Source organism: Panthera tigris, chromosome C1 (assembly GCF_018350195.1).
Source record: "Panthera tigris isolate Pti1 chromosome C1, P.tigris_Pti1_mat1.1, whole genome shotgun sequence".
NCBI classification, from domain to species: Eukaryota; Metazoa; Chordata; class Mammalia; order Carnivora; family Felidae; genus Panthera; species Panthera tigris.
The window spans coordinates 16,970,183-16,995,470 of NC_056667.1; the positions used below are offsets into that span (position 1 = coordinate 16,970,183).

The 25,288-nt window shown below is 43.6% G+C and overlaps 1 protein-coding gene across 7 annotated transcripts in view; it reads right to left on the minus strand.

The window, feature by feature from the left end:
- Positions 1–301: 301 nt before the first annotated feature.
- LUZP1 (leucine zipper protein 1) overlaps positions 302–25,288 on the minus strand; it is a 95,877-nt gene continuing 70,890 nt past the window's right edge. For 3 of the 7 annotated variants that reach the window (XM_042995865.1, XM_042995867.1, XM_042995863.1), the window contains 2 exons: positions 5,984–9,171; positions 302–4,188 (listed from right to left, as the gene is read on the minus strand). In XM_042995865.1, coding sequence (XP_042851799.1) covers positions 4,033–4,188; positions 5,984–9,052 — 3,225 coding nt within the window. In that variant the 5' untranslated portion in view covers positions 9,053–9,171 and the 3' untranslated portion in view covers positions 302–4,032. Of the gene's footprint in view, positions 4,189–5,983; positions 9,172–16,661; positions 16,719–25,288 lie in introns of all 7 variants that reach the window. The other 4 variants (XR_006221047.1, XM_042995869.1, XM_042995868.1 and 1 more) reach the window with 4 other exon arrangements.

Here is a 25,288-nt window from a genome sequence, read left to right on the forward strand (position 1 = left end):
TTTTTTTAAATACATGGCATAGGTAGCTTGAGACTCATCATCGTTTTGTGTGTGACAACAGACAAGCCTAAAACTAAAATGTAGCAGTGAAATAGCTGCTACAATTCCAAGTCCAGTTCAGTTATGTGGGTGGTAAGTGTGTCATTTTCCAAGCCTCAGGTCTTTACAGCATCATTAATTAGTTGGCTGAGTATTTCAAGTAAATAAAATACAATGAAATATACTAGCTATACCAGTGCACGGACAACAGTTGTACTCAGGACATCAACAAAAATGGCATCACTGACTCACACAGACCACATGGAAACTAGGGAGCTTTATTGGTTACATATTGTGCTGCAGAGCCAACAGACAGCATTAGAGCCAGAGGATACATGCAGACAGGCAGCTTCCACTATACACATGCACCCAAGGAGCCCTGAGTCACTGCTCATGGCTTCGCCCTGGTTTCCAGCAACAGGGTCCGGCCTCCTTGGTCCCAGGCTTGGAGCAGGAATGTAGAAGCTGCTGCACCTAGACTCCAAGGGGCAGGGGTGAGACCAGAGCACCTGCCTGAACAAGTAGATGTGGACTGACAGATACTGATGCCCCCTCGCAAAGGGGCCTTTAATGCATTAACAGGTTTTTTTTTGAGGGCTATACTTCCCTAGCCCTCCCAATCTTTAAAATACAAAAAAATAGACTTTATTCTCTTAAAAATACATTCCATTCAGTACATGTTCTGAGCTGTGAAGCAGCAGGAAAATAGGGCCCCTTTCCTATGGTCTTGGTTGTGAGGCTTTGAGGAGAACACCCTGTGGCCCACCCAGGGTAGACAAAAGATAATCCCTAAAAGCAGCTCTTCCAAAGCAATCTCGTCAGAGTGACGACAAACCCCACATCGACAGAGGCAGCTAGGGACCCAGCCTCTGGGTCCCGGTTCCTTTACTGGAAAATGGTAGCACCTGGCACTAACCCACTAAATATAAAGCACTAAAACTGCCCCAGGATGACAGGTCCAAGATCAACATAGACCCTCCCACACCCCATGAGAGGGGAATGATTTATGTGCAGGCTTGCCTGGGGCAGAGGTTGGAGTCCTTGGCCCCACTGCAAAGCCCCTTTGCCCACCATCCCTGCAGCTTTCTCTGGTTGCTTTTAGTACCAGAGTAGTGAGACGCAGCAGCAGGTGGAAGAGAGACCAGCCTCTGGCATTCAGCCAGCTCTGCTTCCTCCAACCAAGCAGCTCTGGAGTGCCAGGTTCCCTGGGCTCACTGGGAACCCTCCCACAACAAATACACCTGCCAGTAAAACCTAGAGTTGGAGCTACGCTGCAGAAGAGGCTTGTCATGTAAGTGGGTTTATTGGCTGGGCCAGTGGGAATATTTGGCTTGACTGGACCAGCTACTTAATTACCAGGTCTCCCCTTTATATGGAAATTTCCTCCAGGACCCCTGGTGGTGAGGCCTGGGTCCAGATGGTCACACAGAGGTTGCTTTTCAGAAAGGTGCCTTCCAACTTTGGAATTTGAAAGCCAGCCTTGCCAGCCATTCGAAACCCAGAGGAGCTGAGCCTCCAGCCTTCATCTGCTATTACAAATGGGATCTTCTGCAATGCTGAGGACACTTAAAAATAAAATCTATTTTACAATGGTTCTAGAAAGTACGCAGATTAAGGAAACAACATTTATCCTGAAATAATTGTTACAATCAAACCCTATTGCACTCAGATTTTAAGATAGCAGCCCCCAGCAAGAGGGCACCATAGCTGTCCCTCTTCCAGAGCATTTGGGTAGTGGCAGATGTTGGTGCTGCTGCAGTGTGGAAAGATCCAGACTTTGGCACCAGGAGCTACAGCACCAGAATCCAGGGCTCCAACGCCCAAAGAAGAGAATTAGCGGCGAAATCTTTGTAGGCATGGCTTGGCACCCTTTTGCTTCCACCAGCAGAGAAGAGCCACAGACTTGGTTTCCTATAACCTCAGTTGACCACCGCAGAGGTCTGTTTCCTAGTTTCTGGCCAGGGACCCAGGAGAAGCAGCAGGAAGAGATTTTGAAAACAGCATCTTAAAACTGAGCAGCTGAGTCAGCACTATGTAGAGGAAAGATGAGCTACACAGCAATGCCCTTAGACTGGCAGACCTCCAGAAAATGGAAGTAAGCGCAAAACATTCCTGACCCCGAAAGGAAGCTCATCAGCGTGCCCCAAGCCGCCTCCAGGATGGCCAAGTCTGAAGGCAGACACGGGCGAGATGAACACTGGTTCCCACACCAAGTGCAGGCAGGGAATATGGCCCATGAAGCACAGCAACGGGAGACAGCCAACTTGTGTCACAAAAGCCAGGGGATGCTGTGTGGCAAGTGGGCAAGGCTGGTGCCAAAAGGGCTGCAGAAGCCATCTGATCTCATCCCTTCATCTTACAAACTAGAAAAATGAGGGAGCTTCTCTGAGCTCATCCTCCTGACATTAGAACATGGAAAGAATAAGGCCCAGGAAAACAAGGCCGGGGAGGACCCATTCCCCAAAACCATCCGGATGCTACCTTCCAAAAGCAGAATCACCCCCCATAGGACAGTGTAAACAGAACAACCTCAGAATGCCAGATTTAGGACCCTTAGAGACCATTACAAAGAATTCATTTTATAGATAAGGAAACTGAGGCCCCACGAGGACAGTGACTTGCCCAAAGTCACACAGCAAGAAAGTACAAAGCCATGAAGCAAATTCAGCTTTCCTGACTCCTAGTAATGCTCTCTTTCACTATGAAGGAACAGTGTCTGTGCCATTAAAAGTAGCCTTTGAAAAGGGAGCCCTTCTCTGAACTGAGAAAGTTACACAAAAAGCAGTGCCAAGAATATACGGTTCTTTTCAACTTGCCCATGTGACGTAAGGAAACTATTCAACTTTATGTGGCTTCCTGAAAGGTTTGCTGCATTTTGTATTATATTAACCTGGGGCCCTCAGTGGGCACGTAGTACTTTTCCTCCAGTGAAGTCATCACGACAGTTTGCAGAAACCATGGGCCCACTTCTGTAGGAATGCATCAGTTCGGTAAAGTGCGATTCCTCCTCCTCCACGGGGGAATGAAGGAAGAGGAAGAAAGTCCATGCCTTTCATGGAACTATTGCTTTGTGGAGTGACTGGGGAAATGTTTCTTCCAGCCCACTTTCCCCCTTGCTGGGCACTTCCTAGAAGGCAGAGTATGCTGGGTCAGGCCCAGTTTAGTCCGGAAGTATTCCAAAGATGGAAACGACGGAGTCAGCCTGAAGTCTCCAGCCACGGGAGAGGAGCAGGCAGTGCCAGCAGCATTACGGGTGCCCAGAAAAGGAGATGCGTGAGGCTTGTGCACTTCCAGGTGCCTTTGGAAGGTGAGCATAGAGCCAGGGGAGGGGAGGGATGATGCCATTCCAATAGGTGGGTACCCGTGTGCTCTGCCCCCAGGAAACAATTGTCAGCCAGGGGGCGATGTCCGAGAAGCTTCAGCCTAAAGGTTGGTCCCGTAATCCCTTAGAGGCAGCACAGACCTCTTCTGCTGTCCAAGTCTGAGGAACTCCAAAGGGGAAAGGAGTAGAAGCCCCCTAGGTGGAGGTGATGGCTGCTAAGTCTTAGGGGGTACTTAGGCCCCCAGGGCAAACAAGGAGTGAACTGGATGCGGTGAGACGAAGAAATGAACCACACTGAAGGGGCTGCCCTCTGACCCACTGAGAAGCAGAGGAGAGCTTTCAGCTGTTGTGGTATGGTGAGGATACAAGGGGTTTCTAGATCTTTCCCCATTTGGGGGCCAGAGTGGCCCATCCGATCTGGGGACAGGGGCAAGGAGAGAGAACTCATGCATCAGGGAAGGCTGGGCTTGGGTGACTATGTCCAGCTTGTAGTTTCTGATCCCCTCTGGCCAACTGGCAAAATGACCCAAGCCACAGCCTGGTTTGCCACAGTCTCCCAGCCAAGGCCTGGCGTCTAGCCTGGTTAACTGGCCTTGCATCCTTCATAGGGCAGGAAGGCAGGAGAGCGGAGAAGCAGGAGCAGAGGAGACAGCAGACCTCACCCAGCTGGTTCAGTTGTCCTCGGCACAGGGCCTGGCTGGCCGTAACCGTTCCTCAGCCCGGGCTCGCCCGGGCTCTGGCAGCCCCTGCTTCGCAGGCAGTTCAGACCGCTCCAGGGAGTTGTGCAGTCGTCTGTGGACACCGAGTGTGCAGTCGTCACCTTCCTCCTGTGCCACAAATGACAAAAAGTGAGCTGCGAAGGACAGTAGCGAGTAACAAGACACACCCCTCCCTCTCCCAGTGGTCTTCTTCAGCCTGGCAGAGGGAGGTACAGTGCAGACAGACAACAGCTTAACTGCAGAGATTCGCTTTGGCCTAAGGAAACCGGTAGACTACAAACTCCCAAGCTGCTGGGGCTCAGAGGGTAGACTGGCGGCTCACAACTGAGCAAGAGCGTGTGGAGGACGGGGCCTGCACCACGTGGTCCTGGAAGGAGGCCCAGAGATCCTTGAGTTTTGCGCGTGCAGGCTGCATTTCCCTGCTGCGGAACAAGGGAGTATGTACTGCCGAAAAGGACACTGGACCACGCTTTTCCTACTTTCCACTTATAAACTACCAAAAAGCCCAGGTGCCTTCCCTTTTGGGTCCTACACCTATGCCTTATCCTGTCTGTCAGCCAGAGCTTCAAGGGACTAAACACCCCTCTCTCTCTCTCCACTCTCCTACCAGAGTTCTGCCTTTTCAGTGTTGGTCCTTCAGAGAGAACGCAGATCAAAACAGAAGTATGAGAAACGGCGGGGTAGAAAGAGTACTGGATTCAGAAACGGGAATCTTGCGGGCACCGGGGTGGCTCAGCAGGTTAAACTTCTGTCTCTCGATTTCGGCTCAGGTCATGATCTCGGTTTGTGAGTTCAAGTTGCACATCATCAGGCTCTGCACTGACAGCATGGAGCCTGCTTGCGATTCTGTGTCTTCCTCTCTCTTTGCCCGTGTTCTCTCTCTCAAAAATACACATTTAAAAACAAAAAACAAAAAAAAAAACGGAATCTTGGATTCAAATCCTAGCTCTCATCCAATAATTCATTTGGGTGGCCTTGGGTATGACACTTTGTGTCTCTGACCATCAGTGTAAATCTAAAAAGTGGAGATAATACCTGCCCACAGGGCTCTTGGAGAAACTGTGGCAGTGGGAACGTGCTCTGTCAGATGGTGAGTACCCTATATGGACTCACAGGACATTTCAAGTGAATACACCTGCCTTTTAAAAAGAAGGAAACCACTTCCAAAACGTCTTTCATCCTCAGAGGCTCCACATCTAAAAAGACACTCCTAGGGGCTTCCCCTTTAGGTGCTGTTCTGACACTCTGACCCTCAGAGGCGGAGGTGGTTCTGGATTTATCTATCCTGTAATGAGCCGTACTGAACTAGTTCTGCCCTCAGACTGATGACAAAATGGTTTAGACAAAATAAAGTGACACGTGGACACAAAGTATATAAAGTAGGCCCAGTGGAAGCCTCACTCTCCTCCCCCATAGGCCAGCAGCTGGCAAAACTTGGCTGTGAAAACCCTCTCCCTGCCCCCCCCACCCCCGTCCTACGTGTGCTACAGAAGGGTCACCGGGTACCCTGGCATAGGGCTTCCCAGTGGCCGCAGCTGGTTCTTGGGCTTCTAGGTGCTGCTCTATAGGGTTTTAGGGGGAGGTTTTTTTTTTTTCGCTGTGCTGGCAAACCAAGAGAATGGAGGCTAGATCTCTCTTTTTTGTGTGACCTTCATATATAGAAGAGACAAACTGGAAAAGGGAGCTTGGGAAACTCCTGCTGCTCTCTGGCAAACACCTCCTTCAAGGTACTAAACTCTTCTTCAAGGCCAAACCTACCTTATTTTCAGTTCTCTGAGCAATCCAGCTAGCTCTCCCAGGATTTCTCAGCCGCATAATCCTGAGACACACAGGCCAGGGCAGAGGGAGCAAAGAGGAAGGTAAAAGAGTAAAGGGGGGAGGGGGGGGCAGCAGTGGGGCTCACCGCGCCTGCCGAGTGGTTCCAGGCTGCAGCCGAGGCAGTGTCTCCCACCCGATTCCGACGAGTCAGCACCTCAGACACGGTGAGGCTACTCTGGGTCCTTCTGGAGGTGAGCTCAGGGGCATCCCCTGAATTTCCTGCCCTTTGAGCACCCTGCTCACAAAGGTACAACTTGGGCTGTCCAAGGTCTGAACAGTCTGTGGAGGCCCTCTGGGTGTAGGCGTTGGTGGCTTCCACGTTTCTACCTATTCGAGTTGGGGGGTCTTCTAAGGAGTTCAAGTCTCGCCTACTCTTCCAGGCGTTCCGCACAGTAACGTGTCTGGCATCTGAAGAGCCCACTTCTGAAGGGGCACTATGGCTTTTCCACCTGATTGTCTCCGCTGGGGGGGCATGGCTGTTCCTCTCCACAGGATCTGATGGCTTGATTATAATGCTGCTCCGAGAGACCACTGTTTCTGGCTTGTTCTTCAGGGGCCCATCTCCCATTCTTTCAGCTTCTGTGAACTGCAGAGCAATGTCATGTTTGTGAATGGAGAGCTCAAAGGGGGAGCTGACGTGGTTGCTGACTGATGTGAGCTCTGCTGGCCCAACCTGGATGTTGCTGGTGGATGTGTGCCTTTCCCTCGGGGCCTCACCTGGGGCAGCTCTGGGGCTGCCGCTGTCAGAGGGGTAGATAGTTATGCTGCTTGTCACCTTGTTTGGCCCTGGTTTGGAGGTGGATTTCTGCTTCTCCATTGTGGCCTCAGTTCCAGATCCTCCCATGATTTTTTTCACATCCTTATCAATGATGACAGGTTTGATGATGGCTCTAGACCGCAACGCCTCTCTGGGGCTAAAGGGCCGCTGGCTTTTGACCCCAGCACCATTGGCGTCTGGGAATTCCGTGGCATTGGTGGAGGCTCTGACAGGTTTCACAGACTCACTTTCTGTCCCAGCATCTTTATCATTCTCAAACAGGGAGGTTCTGAGTCCCCCTCGGGATTTGGCTCTCTCTCTAGAGTTGGGTTGGTGTTTGAGCTCTGGCTCTGGAGTGATGGTGGTGTTTACCAATTTGGCAGTAACAAGAGACGTCACATCCACGTCGTCATCTGAGTCTGGCTTCTCTCTGCCACTGGGCTTGATGACCCGGCACCTCAGGGTCTCATGTTGACTGCTGTCTTCCATCACGACTGCTACGGGTTGATCAACACCTTCTTTATTTGGGGTTGAAAAGCCCTGAAGGATGTTCTCTTGGCTTCTGGAATTATAAGGATACTTTGATAAAAGTGGAGGCTTGGAATTTGGGGAAGTGGTATCAGCCTCCAGGCCACTGACAGCCTTTTTGCCCTTGGAGAGCCCTTCTGAGGAAGATCTTCGGGATGAGGCCAGAGCTCCAACTGCCTTAGGACTGCCACAGTCTGCAGCCTGGGTTACCTGACTTCCATTGCCAGGTACCTGCCCCCTTTTGCCAAAGAGGGCCTCAGAAGGGGTGTCAGAAGCCTTGTCAGCTCTACCCAGTACGTCACTGGGAACAGATCCATGGTTGGTATTATCACTAAATGTTCGTGTTGTCTTCTCCACTTTTCCCTTCAACCCACCCTCAGTACCTGGTTTGGGAGTACTCTTCCAAGCTTTACTGTGCTCCTGAGCAGCAGGTGGGTAGCGGCTAAGCACTGAAGGCTGCTCCCTGGACTTCTTCCCTTCACTCTGAGAGGAGCCAGATACAAATCGGTCTTCAGTTCTCCTTGTCTCCTGAGTCCCACTGTCTGTACCCGCCCCGATGTTGGAAGCTTTGGCTGCCCTCCTATTGGTGAAACCGGGAGAGGAAACCTGCCTATTGCCCAGAGAACAGTTTTCATTGTTGAGCGCAATATCTCTGTTTCGATGCCTCTCCCGCTTCTGCTGAGGGGACAGTTCCCGCGGTGTGTGCTTGGACACAGGTACCTCATTGCCATGGCCTCTTAACTTAGTCCTCTCATGCCTGCCTTTGCCGGACAGGAAAGCCTCTTCCCCTTCTACCTCCCCGTTCTCTAACTCTTTCTGTTTCTTGATTTGTAGCTTTATCTCCTCCAGCTGGCTGGCTAAGAGTTTGTTTTTATTTTGTTCACTTAGGTAATTATCCTGAAGATCATTATTTTTGGCCCTCATTTTCTTAAGCTCTTCTTCCAAAGATTCAAAATGTTTGATTTGTGTCTTGAGTTTCTCAATCTCTTGGTTGAGATCTTTAACTTTGTTGTCTTCTTGATTTCGGTTCTTTTCGTTTTCTGATTTGTTTCTTGTTTCATTCTCTACCTGCTTTAGATAGTCCAGAGCGCCCTTCCTTCTTGATTCTTTGCACGGCAGTGTGGAGGAGATCCCGTCCTCAATCCGCAGGTCATTCCTTTCCAGAAGATTAGAAGCATTCCTTGAATAATCTCGGTTCATTTTTTTGTTCTGCTCCAGTTTTTGAGTGAGCTCTTTTATCAGTTTCTCATTCTCTTTCTCCTTTTCATTCAAGTATTTTCTCTCACTTACGAAGTTCAGAGTTAATGACTTCAGTTTTTCTAACTCTGACACTAAACTCTGCTCAGTTTTATCCAGGCGGTCCTCGGAAGATTCTAGTTCTTTCACTTTGACCCTGAGCATTTCCAGCTCAGCGGAGATCTTCTTTGTCAGGTTTCTCTCCTCATTCAGGCTCAGACAGAGTTGGGTACAGTCGTTCTTACTCCTGCCAAAGGCTTCCTCCAGCTTCTCCAGTTCAGCCATTCGTTTCTGAAGCCGTTCAATCTCAGATTTCAGCTCCCGGGTGAGGTTTTCTTCCTCTTCAAGCTTCTCCTTCATCAGCTGACACAGATCCTCTGCTCTCTTAATTTCCTCATCTTTGCCTTCAATTCTCAGCACTCGCTGGCGCAACACTTCAATCTCCGCCAACATGCTGGAATTGCTGCCTTCCGCCTGAATCACCTTGTCCTGGAGATCCAGGAGCTCATCCTCTGCTCTCTGGAGGTTTTTTGTGGCTTCCTCCAACTCATCGAGGCGGCGACTTAGACTTTGTAACTTAAACCGCAAGTGGCGGCTGGAGGCAGTATCCTTGTAGCTTGTAAATTCAGCCATGTCTACTGCTAGCCGGTGTGGGCTCCTAGAGGCATCCAGTTCCACTCAGGGGGCTGAGAAATGGTTACCTTTCTCTTGGCATCCACAACCTTCTTTGGCAGCTGGAGACCATTATCAGTCTATAGAAGGAAAGCAGATATACACAATGGAATATTACTCGGCAATCAAAAAGAATGAAATCTTGCCATTTGCAACTACGTGGATGGAACTAGAGGGTATTATGCTAAGCAAAATTAGAGAAAGACAACTATCCTATGACTTCACTCACATGAGGACTTTAAGACACAACAGATGAACACAAGGGAAGGGAAGCAAGAATAATATGAAAACAGGGATGGGGACAAGACATAAGAGACTCTTTATATAGAGAACAAACAGAGGGTTGCTGGAGGGGTCGTAGGAGGGGGGGATGGGCTAAATGGGTAAGGAGCATTAAGGAATCTACCCCTGAAATCATTGTTGCACTATATGCTAACTAACTTGGATGGAAAGCAGAAAGCATGTCAGGCAGCAAATCCAATTATCTGTACTTCAGCTCCCAGTTGTTAACAGACCTCTCGTATTAATTCTTGTGCCTAGAACATAGCAGGTGTTCAAATCTGTTGAATGAATGAATTTTCATAAACCTGCAGAAAAACACTGGTTTTTCTTTATGACTGATGTTGAGGTGATACCTACTTTCATCCTAATGAAGAATGCTACCAGTGGCTGCATGGCAAAAAAACACAGAAGAATACCCCATTTCTCATGGCAAGCTCTAAGAATCTCTTTACCATCTGCCACCTACATAATGTCAGGAGAGTCATCTCAGGAGAGTAACAGCTCCAGTTTTACTTAGTTGTAAAATGGGTATAATAATCCCTACCATATCTCTCCCCATTATCATTCTGAGATAATGCATAGAGCTCTAGGTAACAAAGCAGTAAATAATCCTAAGATTATTAAGAACTACAACAGCTTGAGGGAAAGAAGTAGATTAGTGAAAAAAAGTCACCTCACTGACACCAGGGAGATAAAAGGACCTAGGCTCCATGAGGGGAGAAACAAAAGGGTATATATCCCTAGAGAATTTATAATCTTCGGCCTGCCTTCACTTGAGTTCAGAGTTCAGATTTACCCTGCCTTGAGGGGTCTGATATTAACTTCTCCTCGCAGAGAATCTAACCAAAAATGGTCTCAGCCTGGTAAAATCCCTGGGAAACCTACCAGAGGTAAACAAAAATACTCTGGAGAGAGAGACTCTCTACCAAGGTCACGTAAGAGTCCCATAGATAAAGTCCTGCTGAACCTGAGTTTACAATTCTAAATTACAAAACACAGAAGGACCAATCTTTTACTATGACTGAACAACAGGTATTTACACCAGTAAGAACCAACGTTAGTAAGACGCACTAGAAACTGTAAGTACATTCCAGTGTTTAAAGTCATAAAAGAAGGAATCAAAACCAGGAGACAAGAAAATGGTATCAACAAAGATCAGAAGATTTTTAAATTAACCAAATAGAATCGCTTAGAAATGGAAAGAAAAGTGGCAAATTAGATGCAAATGAAAAGAATGAAGTATTTGAGAAGAGATATAAGGAGATTACAAAAGGTAGCACAAACTTAAAAATTTTGTGAAAGAAAGGTTAATAGGGGGAATAAAATACAGAGGTCCAAAAATGAAGTTTTAACAGGTGGCCCAAAAGGAGGGAACAGAGAAAATGGGGGAGAGGCAGAACTACTAGCTAAGTATTTTTCAAGAGTTGATGAAAGGGAGCCTCATATTTAGGAAACAAAGTCCCAACCAAGCAGGGTAAAAGTTAAATCTGCACCTAGACACATGATAAGGATACAGCAGAATACCACAAAGAGAAGAGAAGCAACAAGAAGGAAGAATATTCTATGAAGAAGTAACAACTGAACTGGCTTCTCAACAGAAACTTAAGTGTCAAATAGAAGACAAAAGACATGATGAGGCACCTGGCTGGCTCAGAGCACGCAACTCTTGGTTCTCAGGGTTGTGGGTTTGAGTCCCATGCTGGATGTACAGATTACTTAAAAATCTTTTTAAAAAAACAAAACAAAAAAACTAGAGAGGTGCCTGGGTGGCTCAGTCGGTTAAACATCCTGAAGACTTCAGCTCAGGTCATGATCTTGTGGTTCACGAGTTCAAGCCCTGTGTCAGGCTCTGTGCTGACAGCTCAGAGGCTTGAGCCTACTTCGGATTCTCTCTGCCCCTCCTCTGCGCGCGCGCGCGCTCTCTCTCTCTCTCTCTCTCTCTCAAAAATAAACATTAAAGAACTTATCAAAACAGTATGAAGGTTCCTCAAAAAGTTCCTGCCCTACGATCCAGCAACTGCACTACTAGGTGTATATCCAAGGAATACAAGTGTGCTGTTTTGACGGGGCACATGCACCCCAAGGTTTATAGCAGCGCTATCGACAATAGCCAAAGTATGGAAGGAGCCCAAATGTCCATCGGCAGATGAATGGATAAAGATGTGGTGTGTGTACACACACACACACACACACAATGGAGTATTACCTGGCAATCAAAAAGAATGAAATCTTGCCATTTGCAACTACGTGGATGGAACTAGAGGGTATTATGCTAAAATAAATCAAAGAAAGACAAACATCATATGACTCCACTCATATGTGGAATTTAAGATACAAAACAAATGAATATAAGGGAAGGGAAGCAAAAATAATATAAAAACAGGGAGGGGGACAAAAAATAAGAGACTCTTAAATACAGAGAACAAGGTTGCTGGGAGGGGCTGCGGGTGGGGGATGGGCTAAATGGGTAAGGGGCATTAAGGAAGACACTTGTTGGGATGAGCGCTGGGTGTTACACATAAGGGATAAAGCACTGAAATCTACTGAAATCATTGCACTATATGCTAACTAACTTGGATATAAATTAAAAATAAATTTTAAAAATTAAAAAAAAACAGGACACCTGGGTAGCTCAGTCGGTTAAGGGTCCCACTCTTGGTTCCAGCTCAGGTCATGATCTCATGGTTTGTACGTTCGAGCCCCAAGTCAGGCTCTGTGCTGACAGCGTGGGATTCTCTCACTCTCCACCCCGGCCCCCCACTCTCACTCAAACTTAAAAAAAAAGACAAAAGACGTAATATCTTTATGAAAGAAGGTACAATTGAAAACTTTTCAGAACACAAAGGAAAATAAAAACCTAAGTGTTTATTATTAACAGACTTTCACTGAAAAAACTATTTATGGATGTAATTCAGAATATAGATGGGGCACCTGGGTGGTTCAGTCGGTTAAGCATCTGACTCTTGATCTCAGAGTCATGAGTTCCAGCCCTGTGTTGGGCTCCACGCTGGGGGTGGAGCCTACTTAAAGGAAAAGAAAAGAATATAGAAAATGATCACTTAGGAAAGGCATGAGATGCAAGAAGAAACAGTAAGCAAAGAAATCAACCCAAACAAGCATGGGTTCAGTTAAAGAATAAACAAAAATTAACTGGGAGTGGGAAGGGGAAGGGCAGGATAAAACCAAAGTGGAACTACCTGAAATGGTAGATAATAACATGTTAAGTCCTAAAGAAGGAAATCAGAATTCAAGTGTTCTTAAAACTCTGTATTTTGAAGGAGGAGGATGGAATTACTACAACTTTAGACCTTGGTAAGAGTAGATATTAATAATATATCTGATAAGGCATCAATAAGCAGAGTATATATAAAGAACTCCTACAACCTAACAAAAAACAAACAACATGATTAAAAACTGGGCCAAGGACTTGAATAATTGATCCAAAGATGATACCCAAGTGACCTACAAGCATATGAAAAGATACTCAACATCATTCATCATTAGGGAAATGCAAATCAAAATCACAATGAGATATCACTTCACACCCATCAAGATGGCCACTATCAAAAGAACAAGTGGTGGTGAGAATATGGAGAAATTGGAACCTTGTGCACTGTTGGTGGGAAAATAAAATGGCAAAGCTAAACAGTATGGCAGCTCCTCCAAAAATTAAAAATAGAATTACCGTATGATCCAGCAATTCCACTTCTAGGCCTAACTATAAAAAAATTCAAAACAGGATCTTAAAGAGATAATTTGTACAGCTATGTTCATGACAGCACTATTGCAACCAAGTGTCTGTCTATCAATGGATGATGGAGACACAAAATGTAGTATATGCTACAGGGAAATGTTAGCCTTAAAAAGGAGACCTGGATGAACCTTGAGGACACTGTGCTAAGTGAAACAAGCCAGTCACAGAAGAGAAATAGTAGATGATTTCACTCATATGAGGTATCTAGGAATATTCAAATTCAAATAAACACAGTAGAATGGTAGTTGCCACAGGCTGGGGGAGGGGGAAATGGGAGTTACTGTTTAATGGGTATGGAATTTCAGTCATGCAAGATAAAAAAAACTGTTCCAGAGACTGGTTGCACAACAATGTGCAAATATATACTTAACCCTACTGAACTGTAAATGGTGAATATATCTTATGTTATGCATTTTTTACCACAGTTTAAAAAAAAAATTAAGGGAGGAAAGAAGTAAAAAGCACAGAGACGGTAGGGCAGATTTCCCACTTCTGGTCCAGAAATGCAAATGTAAAGAGCTTAGAAGTCATCACTCTGTGTCTTAATCTATAAAAAACTGAACAGACTGAAAATTCACAACTCTTCTTAGATCCATGAGAGAAATGAGGTCACAAAAACCACTTCCCTAAAACTTAGACAAGTGGATGCAAAGAATCAACAATTTACAAAAATAGAAATTCACCAGTAGAAACCTCCATGGGGAACCAGCAGCAGGGTAGGAAAACCTAAACTGCAATTGACAAACTGCTGGAGGCTCAGTGTGGACAACTCTGAGAGTTAAGAACAAGAGGGAATCTGTGTTAGGGGGGGATGCCCCCCATTTGGTGAGCTTTACCTCCATGAGTTGTACGAGGACTCCCTGCCCTGTGCATCCAACAGGGGAGTGTTAAACCAACCGTTTTGAAACCAGAACCTGGGGGAAGGGAAATACCCAATTCCTGCTCCCTCCAGCCATCCTGTACCACCTGAGAGGTATGGGAGGTTGGGAGGAGAAGGGGAAAAGGCTATCACTAAAGGCCTACTTACCTCAGTTTTTTTTTTTTACCCAGGACATCGTGTCCTGCTTTCACCAAAAAAAATTATAAGGCATACTAAAAGGCAAAAAATAGTTTGAAGAAACAGAGCAAGCATCAAAACTGGACTCAGAAATGGCAGATGTTGGAATTACCAGAAATTTAAAATATCTACTGTGATAAGGGCTCTAACGGAAAAAGTAGTCACCATACAAGAACAAATGAGTAACAGAAATGGAAGTTCTAGGAATCCACAAAATGTTACAGGCACCTGGGTGGCTCAGTAGTTTAAATATCCGACTTTGGCTCAGGTCATGATCTCGTGGTTCATGAGTTCCAGCCCCATATCCCTGCTTGGGATTCTCTCTCCCCATTTTTCCCCTCCCCAACTAGCACATGCATGCACGCTCTCCCTCTCTCTCAAAATAAATAAATGGGAAAAAAACCCACATATTTTAATTTTTAAATTTTTTTAAATATTTATTTTTGAGAGAGAGAGCACAAGCAGGGGAGGGGCAGAGAGAGAGGGACACAAAGAATCTGAAGCAGGCTCCAAGCTGCATGCTATGAGCACAGAGCCTGATGTGGGACTCGAACTCACAAACTGTTGAGATCATGACCTGAGCCAGAGTCAGATGCTTAACCAACTGAGCCACCCAGGTGCCCCAAGACCATATATTTTTTAAAACAGAGATCAAAAATACTGTTACAGCAATGAAGACTGCCTTTGATTATCTTATCAGTAGACTAACAGAACGGAGTAAAGACTCTCAGCTTGAGGGTATGTCAATAGAAACTTCCAAGCCTGAAAAGTAAAGAGAAAAATGACTAAAAAAAAGGGAACAGAACATCCAATAAGTATGGGACAACTACACTTGTAATGGGAATTAACAGAAGAAAAATTTGAAGCAATAATGACTGAAAATTTTCCCAAAATTAGTGTCAGACACCAAATAACACCAAGCAGGATAAATGCCATAAAGACAAAAGAAAAACAAAAACCCAATACCTAGACATACCATATTCACACTGCAGAAAATCAAGGATAAAGAAAAAAATCTTGAAGCCCAGGAAAAAAAACACCTAACCTACAGAGTAGCAAAGATAAGAATTCCATCTGACTTCTCAGAAGTCATGCAAGCAAGAAGACAGTGAAGTGAAATATTTAAAATATTGAAAGGTAAAACAAAACAAAAACCCAAAACTACAATTCTGTACCCCACAAAAAAGAAAAAAAAAATTCAGTACCATTTCAAAAGTGAAGGAAAAATAAAGACTTAGACAAATAAAAATTGAGATCTGTTGCCAGTAGACCTGCCCTGCAAGAAATGTTAGAAGCGTTCTTCAGGGGCATCTGGGTGGCTCCGTCGGTTAAGCGTCTGACTCTTGACTTCAGCTCATGTCATGATCTCACAGCTTCATGGGTTTGAGCCCTGTATCGGACTCTGCACTGGCAGCATGGAGCCTGCTTGGGATTCTCTCATTCCTCTCTCTGAGAGGATGTCTCTATTTCTCTCAAAAATAAACTTAAAAAAAAATTCTTCAGTGAGAAGAAAAATGATATGGATTAAAAACTCAAACCACATCAAGAAAGGAAGAGCATTAAAGTTAAAGTAAAATAACATTTTTAATTTTTCTTACTTTTAATTGATCTAACCGATAATTCAAAATAATAGCAACAATGTATTCAATCGTTATACAGCTCATGTATAAATAAAATGAATGACAGCAGTGATACAAGGGACAAGAGAGGAACTAGAAATTACTTTATTATAAAGTATTTGTACTACCTATAAATGTACACTACAAACTCTAGGGAAAACTCTTAAAAAAGTTTAATTGGGGGCACCTGAGTGGCTCAGTCGGTTAAGCATCCGACTATGGCTCAGGTCTCAGTCTCGAGGTTGCTGAGTTTGGAGTCCGCATGGGGCTGGCTCTCTGCTGTCATCAAGGAGCCCGCCTTGGATCCTCTGTTTCCCTCTCTCCCCACCCCTCCTATGCACTCTCTGGTGTGCATGCTCACACTCTCTCTTTCTCTCTTTCTCAAAAATAAGCATTAAAAAAATAAGTTTAATTGATATGCTAAGGAGAGAAACTGGATCCATATACAATGCTTAATTAAAACCACAAAAGGCAGGGAAAAAAGCCAAAAAGTAACAAAAAACAAGAGCTTATAATCACTTTAAACATCAACAGTCTAAATATACCAATTAAAAGAGAGAGAGTATATCAAAAGACACGACTGTATGTTTACAAAAACCCCCTTCAAATTTTTTTAATTTCAGTATAATTAATGGACAGTGTTATAGTTTCAGGTGTATGATATAATGATTCAACAATAGTATGCATTATTTAGTGCTCATCCACTTTAAAAATTTTAATAAAGATGCATAATGATTAAAAGTAAAGGGATGGAGAAAATTTTGCCATACTAACTAATCAAAAGGAAGTTGGACTAGCTACATTAATATCAAGACCGAATATTTCAGAGCAAGTAATCAGGGATAAAGACAGACTTACATGATGATAAAGGAGTCTCAATTCTCCAAGACGTAACCATCCTCCATGTGTATGCACCTAACAAAGAAGCATCAAAAACCAATAGAATTGCAAAGAGAAACAGATGAATCTACTACTATAGCTGGAGACTTCAGCATGCCTCTTTCAGGAACTGACAGATCCGGCAGGCAGAAAATCAGTAAGGACATAGTTGAAGTCAACAATGCAATCAAGAAACTGTATATAATGAACATATATATAGACTAGTTCATCCAACAACACATTCTTTTCTTTTTTTAATGTTTATTTTTGAGAGAAAGCAAGCAGGGGAGGGGCAGAGAGAGAGGAGATACAGAATCCATAGCCGGTAGCGTTCACATTCTTAAGTTCACATGGAACATTCACCAAGAGAGACCACATTCTGAGCCATAAGACACAACAACTTGAAGAACAGAAATCATACATTGTATGCTCTCAGACCACAATGGAATTAAACTAGAAATCAATACCAGAAAGATAGCTGGAAAATACCCAAATATTTGTGGAGATTAAACAACACACTTCTTTTAAAATTTTTTTAAATATTTATTTATTTTTGAGAGAGAGAGAGAGAGAGAGAGAGAGAGGGAGAGAGAGGGAGAGAGAATGGGGGTGGGGCAGAGAGAGAGAGAGAGAGAGAGAGACAGAATCTGAAGCAGGCTCCAAGCTATGAGCTGTCAGCACAGAGCCCGATGTGAGGCTCGAACTCAAGAATCACAAAATCATGACCTGAGCCAAAGTCGGATGCTCAGCCAACTGAGCCACCCAGGCACCCCTAAACAACACACTTCTAAATAATTCATGGGTCAAAGAAGAAATCTCAAGAGAAATTTTTAAATATTTTGCACTTAATGAAAATGAAAATACAACTTTATCAACATTTGTGGGGTGTACCAAAAGCAATACTTAGAGGCAAATGTATAGCACCAAATGCATGTATTAGGTAAGAACAAAGATCTAATAGCAATAAGCTAAGCTTCCATCTTAGGCAATTAGAAAAAGAAAAGCAAATTAAAACCAAAGTTAACTGAAGAGAAGAAATAAAAATTAAAGCAGAAATCAACTGGTTCTTTGAAAAGATCAATAGAATCAATAAGCCTCTAGCCAGGCTAATGAAGAAAAAAAAAAAAACAACAAATTACCAATACAGTAAGAGGGGCTATCACTACAGATCCCATGGACATTAAAAGAACAAGGGATTATGAACAACTCTATGCCCACAAATTTGATAACCTAGATGAAATGTACCAATTGCTTGAAAGATATAATCCTCAGGAACTCACAGAAGCAGGAAATAGGTAATCCGAATAGGATTGTATCTATTTAAGAAACGGAATCAATAATAACCTTCAAAAACAGGAAACATACTGGGCCTAGATGGGTTCACTGGTAATTCTACCATACATTTAAGAAGTAATTCTATCAATTATAAGAGGTGCCTGGGTTGCTCCACTGGTGAGCATCCAACTCTTGATTTCGGCTCAGGTTATGATCTCATGGTTCGTGGGACAGAGCCCTGGGTTGGGTTCTCTGCGCTGAGCACTGACAGCACAGAGCCTGCTTGGGATTCTCTCTCTCTCCCTCTCTCTGCTCCTTCCTCTCCCCCCACTCACAAGTATACCCTCTCTCTCAAAATAAATAAATTTTTAAAAAAAGAAGCAATTATACCAATTATACAATTTTCTACAAATTCTTCCAGAAGTTAGAAGCAGAGGAAATACTCCTTAGCTCATTCTGAGGCCAGCATTACCCTAACATCAAAACCAGACAAAGAAAAACAAACCCCACAGACTAAGATCTCTCATAAACATAGATGTAAAAATCTTACAAAATATTAGCAGATCTAATCCAACACTGTATAAAAAGAATTTCAGACCATGACCAAGTGGGATTTATCCTGAGTATACAAAACTGGCTCAACGTTCAAAAATCAATTAATGTAATCCAGCTTGTCAACAGACTAAAGAAGAAAAATCACATGATCTTATAAAAAGATACAGAAAAAGCATCTGACAAAACCCAATACCCATTCACAATAAAACTCAGGAAATGAGGAATAGAGGGAAACCTCCTCAACTTTATTTAAAAAAAAAAAAAAATCTACAGCTAGCATCATACTTAAAGGTGGAAAACTGTTCTCTGATCAAGAACAAAGCAAGAAGTCCCCTTACCACAGCTTCTCAAAACTGTACTAGAATCCTAGCTGATATGGTAAGACAAGAAGAAAAACAAAAAAAGGGGGGGAAAGAAGAAATGAAACTCTTTGTTTTGCACAGGACATGACTGTAGAAAACCCAAATGAATCAACAATAACAAAAAAAAATTCCCCAGAACTAATAAGCAACTACAGCAAGAACCCAAGATACAAAGTTAGCATTCAAAAGTCAGCTGTAGGGCACCTGCGTGACTGGAGTCAGTTAAGCGTCTGACTCTTGATTTCAGGTCATGCTCTCACAGTTCAGGAGATCAAGCCCTGCATCAGGCTCCATGTGCTGAAAACGAGGAGCCTCCTTGGGATTCTATCTCTTCTCTCTCTGTTGCTGCATGCATGCTTTCTCAAAATAAATAAGCTTAAAAAAAAAAAAAGTCAGTCTCTTTCCTATATACCAGCAATGAACAAATGGAATTTGCAATTAAAAACATAATACCATTAGAGGCGCCTGCGTGTCTCAGTTGGTTGAGCGGCTGACTCTTGACTTAGGCTTGGGTCATGAGTTCATGGTTCGTGGGATCAAGCCCTGTACTGGGCCTGCACTGACAGCATGAAGCCTGCTTGGGATTCTCTCTCTCTCCTCTCTCTGACCCTCCCCCTCCCCCAAAATGAGTAAATAAATAAACTTTTTTTTTTTAAAACAAGAATACCATTAAGAAACACACACACAATACCATTTACATTAGCACCCAGCTCCAAAAAAAAAAGAATTACATAAATATAAGCCTAACAAAATATGTACAAGACCTATGTAAAGAAAACTATATAAAACTAATGGATTGGGGCGCCTAGGTGGCTCACTCAGTTAAGCGTCCGACTTCAGCTCAGGTCATGATCTCACGGTTTGTGAATTCAAGTCCCGTGTCGGGCTCTGTGCTGACAGCTCGGGGCCTGGAACCTGCTTCTGATTCTGTGTCTCCCTCTCTTTCTGCCCCTCCCCCACTCATGCTCTGTCTCTCTCTCTCTCTCTCTCCCTCTCTCTCTCTCTCTCTCTCTCTCTCAATAATAAATAAACATTTTTAAAAAACTGATGAATCAAAGAAGAATTAATAAAGAGATATTCCATGTTCATGGATAGGAAGACTCAATAATGTCCAAATGTCAATTCTTCCTAACTTGAAAGAGTAAATGTAATCCCAATCAAAACCTCATGCAAATTATTTTGTGGATATCAACAAACTGATTCTAAAATTTATATGGAAAGGCAAAAGATCCGGAACAGCCAACACATATTGAAGAACAACAAAGTTGGGAGACTAACACTACCTGATCTCAAGACTTAACTATAAAACTGCAGTATTCAAGACAATGTTGTATTGGTAAAAGAATAGACAAATAAATCAAAAGAACAGAAAAGAGAGCCCAGAAATAGATCCACATAAGCATAGTTAACTGATCTTTGACAAAGAAGCAAAAGCAATACAATGAAGCGAAGATGGTCTTTTCACCAGGTAGTACTGGCACAAATGAACACCCACATTCAAAACAACGAACCCAGACACAGACCTTAAACCCTTCAAAAATACTAACTCAAACCGGGTCACAGACCTAAATGTAAAACATAAAACTATAAAGTGCAGGGGCCCTGGGGTGGCTCAGTCAGTTGAGCATCTGTCCAACTCTTGATTTGGCTCAGGTCATGATCTCACTGTTAGTAAGTTCCATCCCTGCATCAGGCTCTGCAGTGATAGCGTGGATCCTGCTTGGGATTCTTCCCCTCTCTGCCCCTCACCCACTAAATAAAGAACAGACTTAACAAACTTTAAGTTAACAAACTTAAAAAGAAAAAACTATACAGTGCCTAGAAGGTAACAGACCAGAAAACTTAAGATGACCTTGGGTATGGTATGATGAGGACTTTTTAGATACAATACCAAAGGCATGATCCATAAAAGAAATAACTGGTAAGCTGGACTTCATTAAAATTAAAAACTACTCTTCAAAAGACAATGTTAAGAGACTGAAAAGATAGGCTTTACAGTGGGAAAAAATATTTGCAAAAGACATATCTGATAAAAGAGTGAGTGTAAACCTAAAATACAAAGAATCCTTAAAACTCAACAATAAGAAAATAACTTGATTAAAAAATGGCCAGATAAGATATACAAGTGGCAAATAAGCATATGAAAAGATGCTCCACATCATGTCATCAGGGGAACACAAAACAATGAGATATCACTATACACCTATCAGAATGGCCAAAATCTGAAACACCAACAATACCAAATGCTAGTGAGAATGTGGAACAACAGGAATTCCCAGTGCTAGTGGGAATGCAAACTGATACAACTTCTCTGGAAGACAGTTTGGTGGTTTCTTACAACTAAACAGTTTTACCCATATGATCCAGCAATAGCACTCCTTTGTATTTACCCAAAGGAGTAAAATCTGCATGTAGATATTTCTAGCACCTCTACTCATAACTGCCAATACTTGGAAGCAAAGGAGATGTCCTTCGGTATTGAGTGGATAACCTGTGGTATATCCAAATAATGGAATATTATTTGGCTAAAAAGAAATGAGCTATGGGGTGCCAACCATAGCATCCAACTTCGGCTCAGGTCATGATCTCATGGTTCGTGAGTTCGAGCCCTGCACTGGACTCTGCACTGACAGTGTGGAGCCTGCTTGAGATCCTCTTTCTCTCCCTCTCTCCCTCTGTCCCTCCCCTAGTTGCACACACTCAAGTGTACTCTCTCAAAACAAACTTTAAAAAATTTGAAAGAAAGGAAGAAGTTATCAAGCCATGAAAACACAAGGAGGCAGCTTAAAAGTAAAAGCAGCCAATCTGAAAAGGCTACATACTATATGATTCCAGCTATATGACATTCTGGTAAAGTCAAATTATGGAGACAATAAAAAGATCAGGAGAGATAAACAGAGTGAATTTTCAGGGCAATAAAGCTACTCTGCATAATACTATACCAGTAAATACATCTCATTATAAATTTGTCCAAACTCAGAGAATGTACAACACCCAAGAATGAGCCATGTAAACTATGGACTCTGGGTGATAATGATGTGTCAATGTAGGTTCATCAGTTGTAATGAATGTGGATAATGAGGGAAGCTGTGCACATGTGGGGGCAGGAGGTATATGGGAAATCTCTACCTTCTGCTCAATTTTGCTGTGAACCTAAAAGTGCCCTTTAAAAAAAAGGTAAGTTTAATAGACAACAAGCTTTATGGGAGGGCGGGGCGAGTGCTGAGAGGAGGCTGCAATTTTAAATAGCGCAATTAGGGTAAGCAATTAGGGTAAGCCTCAAGGTGGCGCCTACGCAGAGATTTGAAGGAAGCAAGGAAGAATGTTTAGGGAAGAACATTCCAGGCGAAGAGAAAACTGAAGACAAAGACCACAAAAAAAAGAGCATACTCAATGTATTCAAGGAATATGAACAGCGTGTCTGGGGCTGAGGGAACAAAAGGAGCGGATCAAGAGATGGGGTTGAAGGGGCGCCTGGGTGGCTCAGTCAGTTAAGCGTCTGACTTCGGCTCAGGTCATGATCTCACAGTCCGTGAGTTCGAGCCCCACGTCGGGCTCTGTGCTGACAGCTCAGAGCCTGGAGCCTGCTTCAGATTCTGTGTCTCCCTCTCTCTCTGCCCCTCCCCTGTTCATGCTCTGTCTCTCTCTGTCTCAAAAATAAATAAACATTGGGGCGTCTGGGTGGCGCAGTCGGTTAAGCGTCCGACTTCAACCAGGTCACGATCTCGCGGTCTGTGAGTTCGAGCCCCGCGTCAGGCTCTGGGCTGATGGCTCGGAGCCTGGAGCCTGTTTCCGATTCTGTGTCTCCCTCTCTCTCTGCCCCTCCCCCGTTCATGCTCTGTCTCTCTCTGTCCCAAAAATAAATAAAAAACGTTGAAAAAAAAAAAATTAAAAAAAAATTAAAAAAATAAAAAAAAAAATAAACATTAAAAAAAAATTAAAAAAAAAAAAAAAAAGAGATGGGGTTGAAGAGGCAGTGGGGGCACCTTGCAGGCCCTGGGGAGGCCTCTGGGTTCTCATTTAAGAAATGGAGACCCATCCAAAGGTTCTGAGCAGAGCAGTAACATATTCTGACTTGGATTTAAAGGGATCAATCTGGACTATATGGTTTCACTTTATGTGGTTGAAAAAGAGGCAAAAACTAATCCATAGCGAGAGTGGTTACCTCTGGGGAGACAGTGACTAGGAGGAGACTGCTGGGGATGTTCTATGGATGATAGATTCCTGCCATCAAGCTATAGAACTGAAGATTTGTGCACCGTATGTTATACCTCAATAACAAAAAATAAAGATGGGTGCCCTATAAAACAAGATATAGATGGACATGACTGCTGTGTTCAAAACAGACCACAGAGGATAAGAGTAAGAGCAAGAAGACCAAAAGGAGCCCAGTGCAGTAATCCAATCAAAAGGTAATTGTGGCCTGGCCCAGGACAGTGGCCACGCACATGGTAAGAAGTGGCCCAACTCTGGCCACTTGAAAGCAGAACCACAGCATTTGCTCTTGAATCGCACGTGAGGTGTGAGATAAAGGGATTAAAGAGGATTCCAAGGGTTTCGGTCCGAATTTGCAGCAGGATGGAATTGTTATCAGTTCAAACAGGGACAACTGGATGAGCAATCTGAGAAGGAAGATCAGGAGCTCGGTTTGGGACACACTATTTATGAGATGTGTATTAGTTATCCAAATGGAGATGTTAAGAGACTGTCTGAATATACAAGACTGGAATTCAGGAGAGAGAATGGGCTGAACAGATAAATCTGTGAGTCAACAAAGAATGGATGGCTTAGAAAACCATGATCTGGATGAGACTGTCAAGGAAGTGAGTAAATACAAAGAAATCAAGAGGTCAAAGGTCTGAGCCCCAAGGTGGCCAATATTTTTTACTGGTGGAAATGCAGAGTAAACAGCAAAGGACACAAAGACAAAGTCGGCAAGGTAAAGGAAAACGGGGAGAATATAGTATCATGGCAGCCCAGCAAAGAAAGCCTTTCAAGGAGAAAGGAGTGCTCAGCTCTGTCAGGTGAAGCTGATGGCTCAAATAAAATGATGGCTGAGAACAGACCAGTAAATTTCACAACATGGAAGTCACCCTGACAAGAGCAGCACTGTAAAGTGATGGAAGTGAAAGTTTTATTAGAGTTTGAGGGGCGCCTGGGTGGCTCAGTTGGTTGGCATCTGACTTCGGCGCAGGTCATGATCCCGCAGTCCGTGAGTTGGAGCACTGTGTTGGGTTCTGCTGACAGCTCAGAGCCTGGAGCCTGCTTCAGATCCTGTGTCTCCCTCTCTCTGCCCCTGCCCCACTCACACTCTGTCTCTTTCTCAATAATAAACATTTTTTTTTTAATTTTTTAAAAGAAAAAAAGAGTTTGAGAAAATAAGGTGATGAACTGGAGAGCACAAATATTAGATGACTTCTGAATTCTGTTAAAAAAAAAAAAACAGAGCAAATAGGTGGGGAGGCCACTGACAGAAAAAGCGGTATCAAAGTGTTTCTTTTTAAGACAGAAGAAAAAGCATGCTGGTATAACTGGAACACGATCCAGGAAAAAAGGGAAATTTTGACAAATTATGAAAGGCAGAAACCTTCTGGAGCAATGAACATTCTTGGGTAAAGGAGAGAAAATGGGGCTCTAGCATAAAGTACAAGCAGCAGTGCTAGAGAACACAGTTCATGCATGGTGACAGACAGCAAGGCAGAGGAAGACAGGTGTGGTGGCAGGAGTCTAGTAAAGTTCTCTTTAGGTGGTTTTTGCATCTTCACTGAAATAGAAAGTAAGGTCATCCTCTTAAAGTGTCAGTGGGTAAAGTATTACAGGTTTCAGATCTGGTCAGCCAGGTGAGTGGGAAATACAGAACAATCACCAGGCAACATTAAAGGCCCACTTAAAATTCATGGTTAGGATTTAAAGTGAAACCAATCAGCAAGGATTGTATTTTTACAACCAGTCTTGTTCAGCTGACCAGATGAACGCACAGAGAAGACAGAGTTGCATTGAACCAGGTTGGAACTTGATGAATTCAACAAAGCAAGAGAAGGCCACAGGAATTACAGGCATGTATAAGGGAACTTAAGCTCATTCAGTAAAGAGGAATGAGAACAAAGAACAGTGAAAATGTAATAGGACCAAATGAATGGAAAGTACCAACAAGGACAGAAGGACTGCTGGAGTTAGGGTCCTAGTGGGAGTGAGCTTGAACGACAAGAGACGGTAATCAGAGGGGGATCGATCTCCAGGAACTGAAATTACCAAGGGGTTGCAGTAACTGATGTCAAAAACTAAGGTAAGAATAAGTGGAGTACAGAATTTTTAGGGCAGTGAAACTGCTCTATATGATACCACAGTGGTAGATACATGTCATTATACATTTGTCCAAACCCACTGAATGTACACCACCAAGAGTGAACCAGA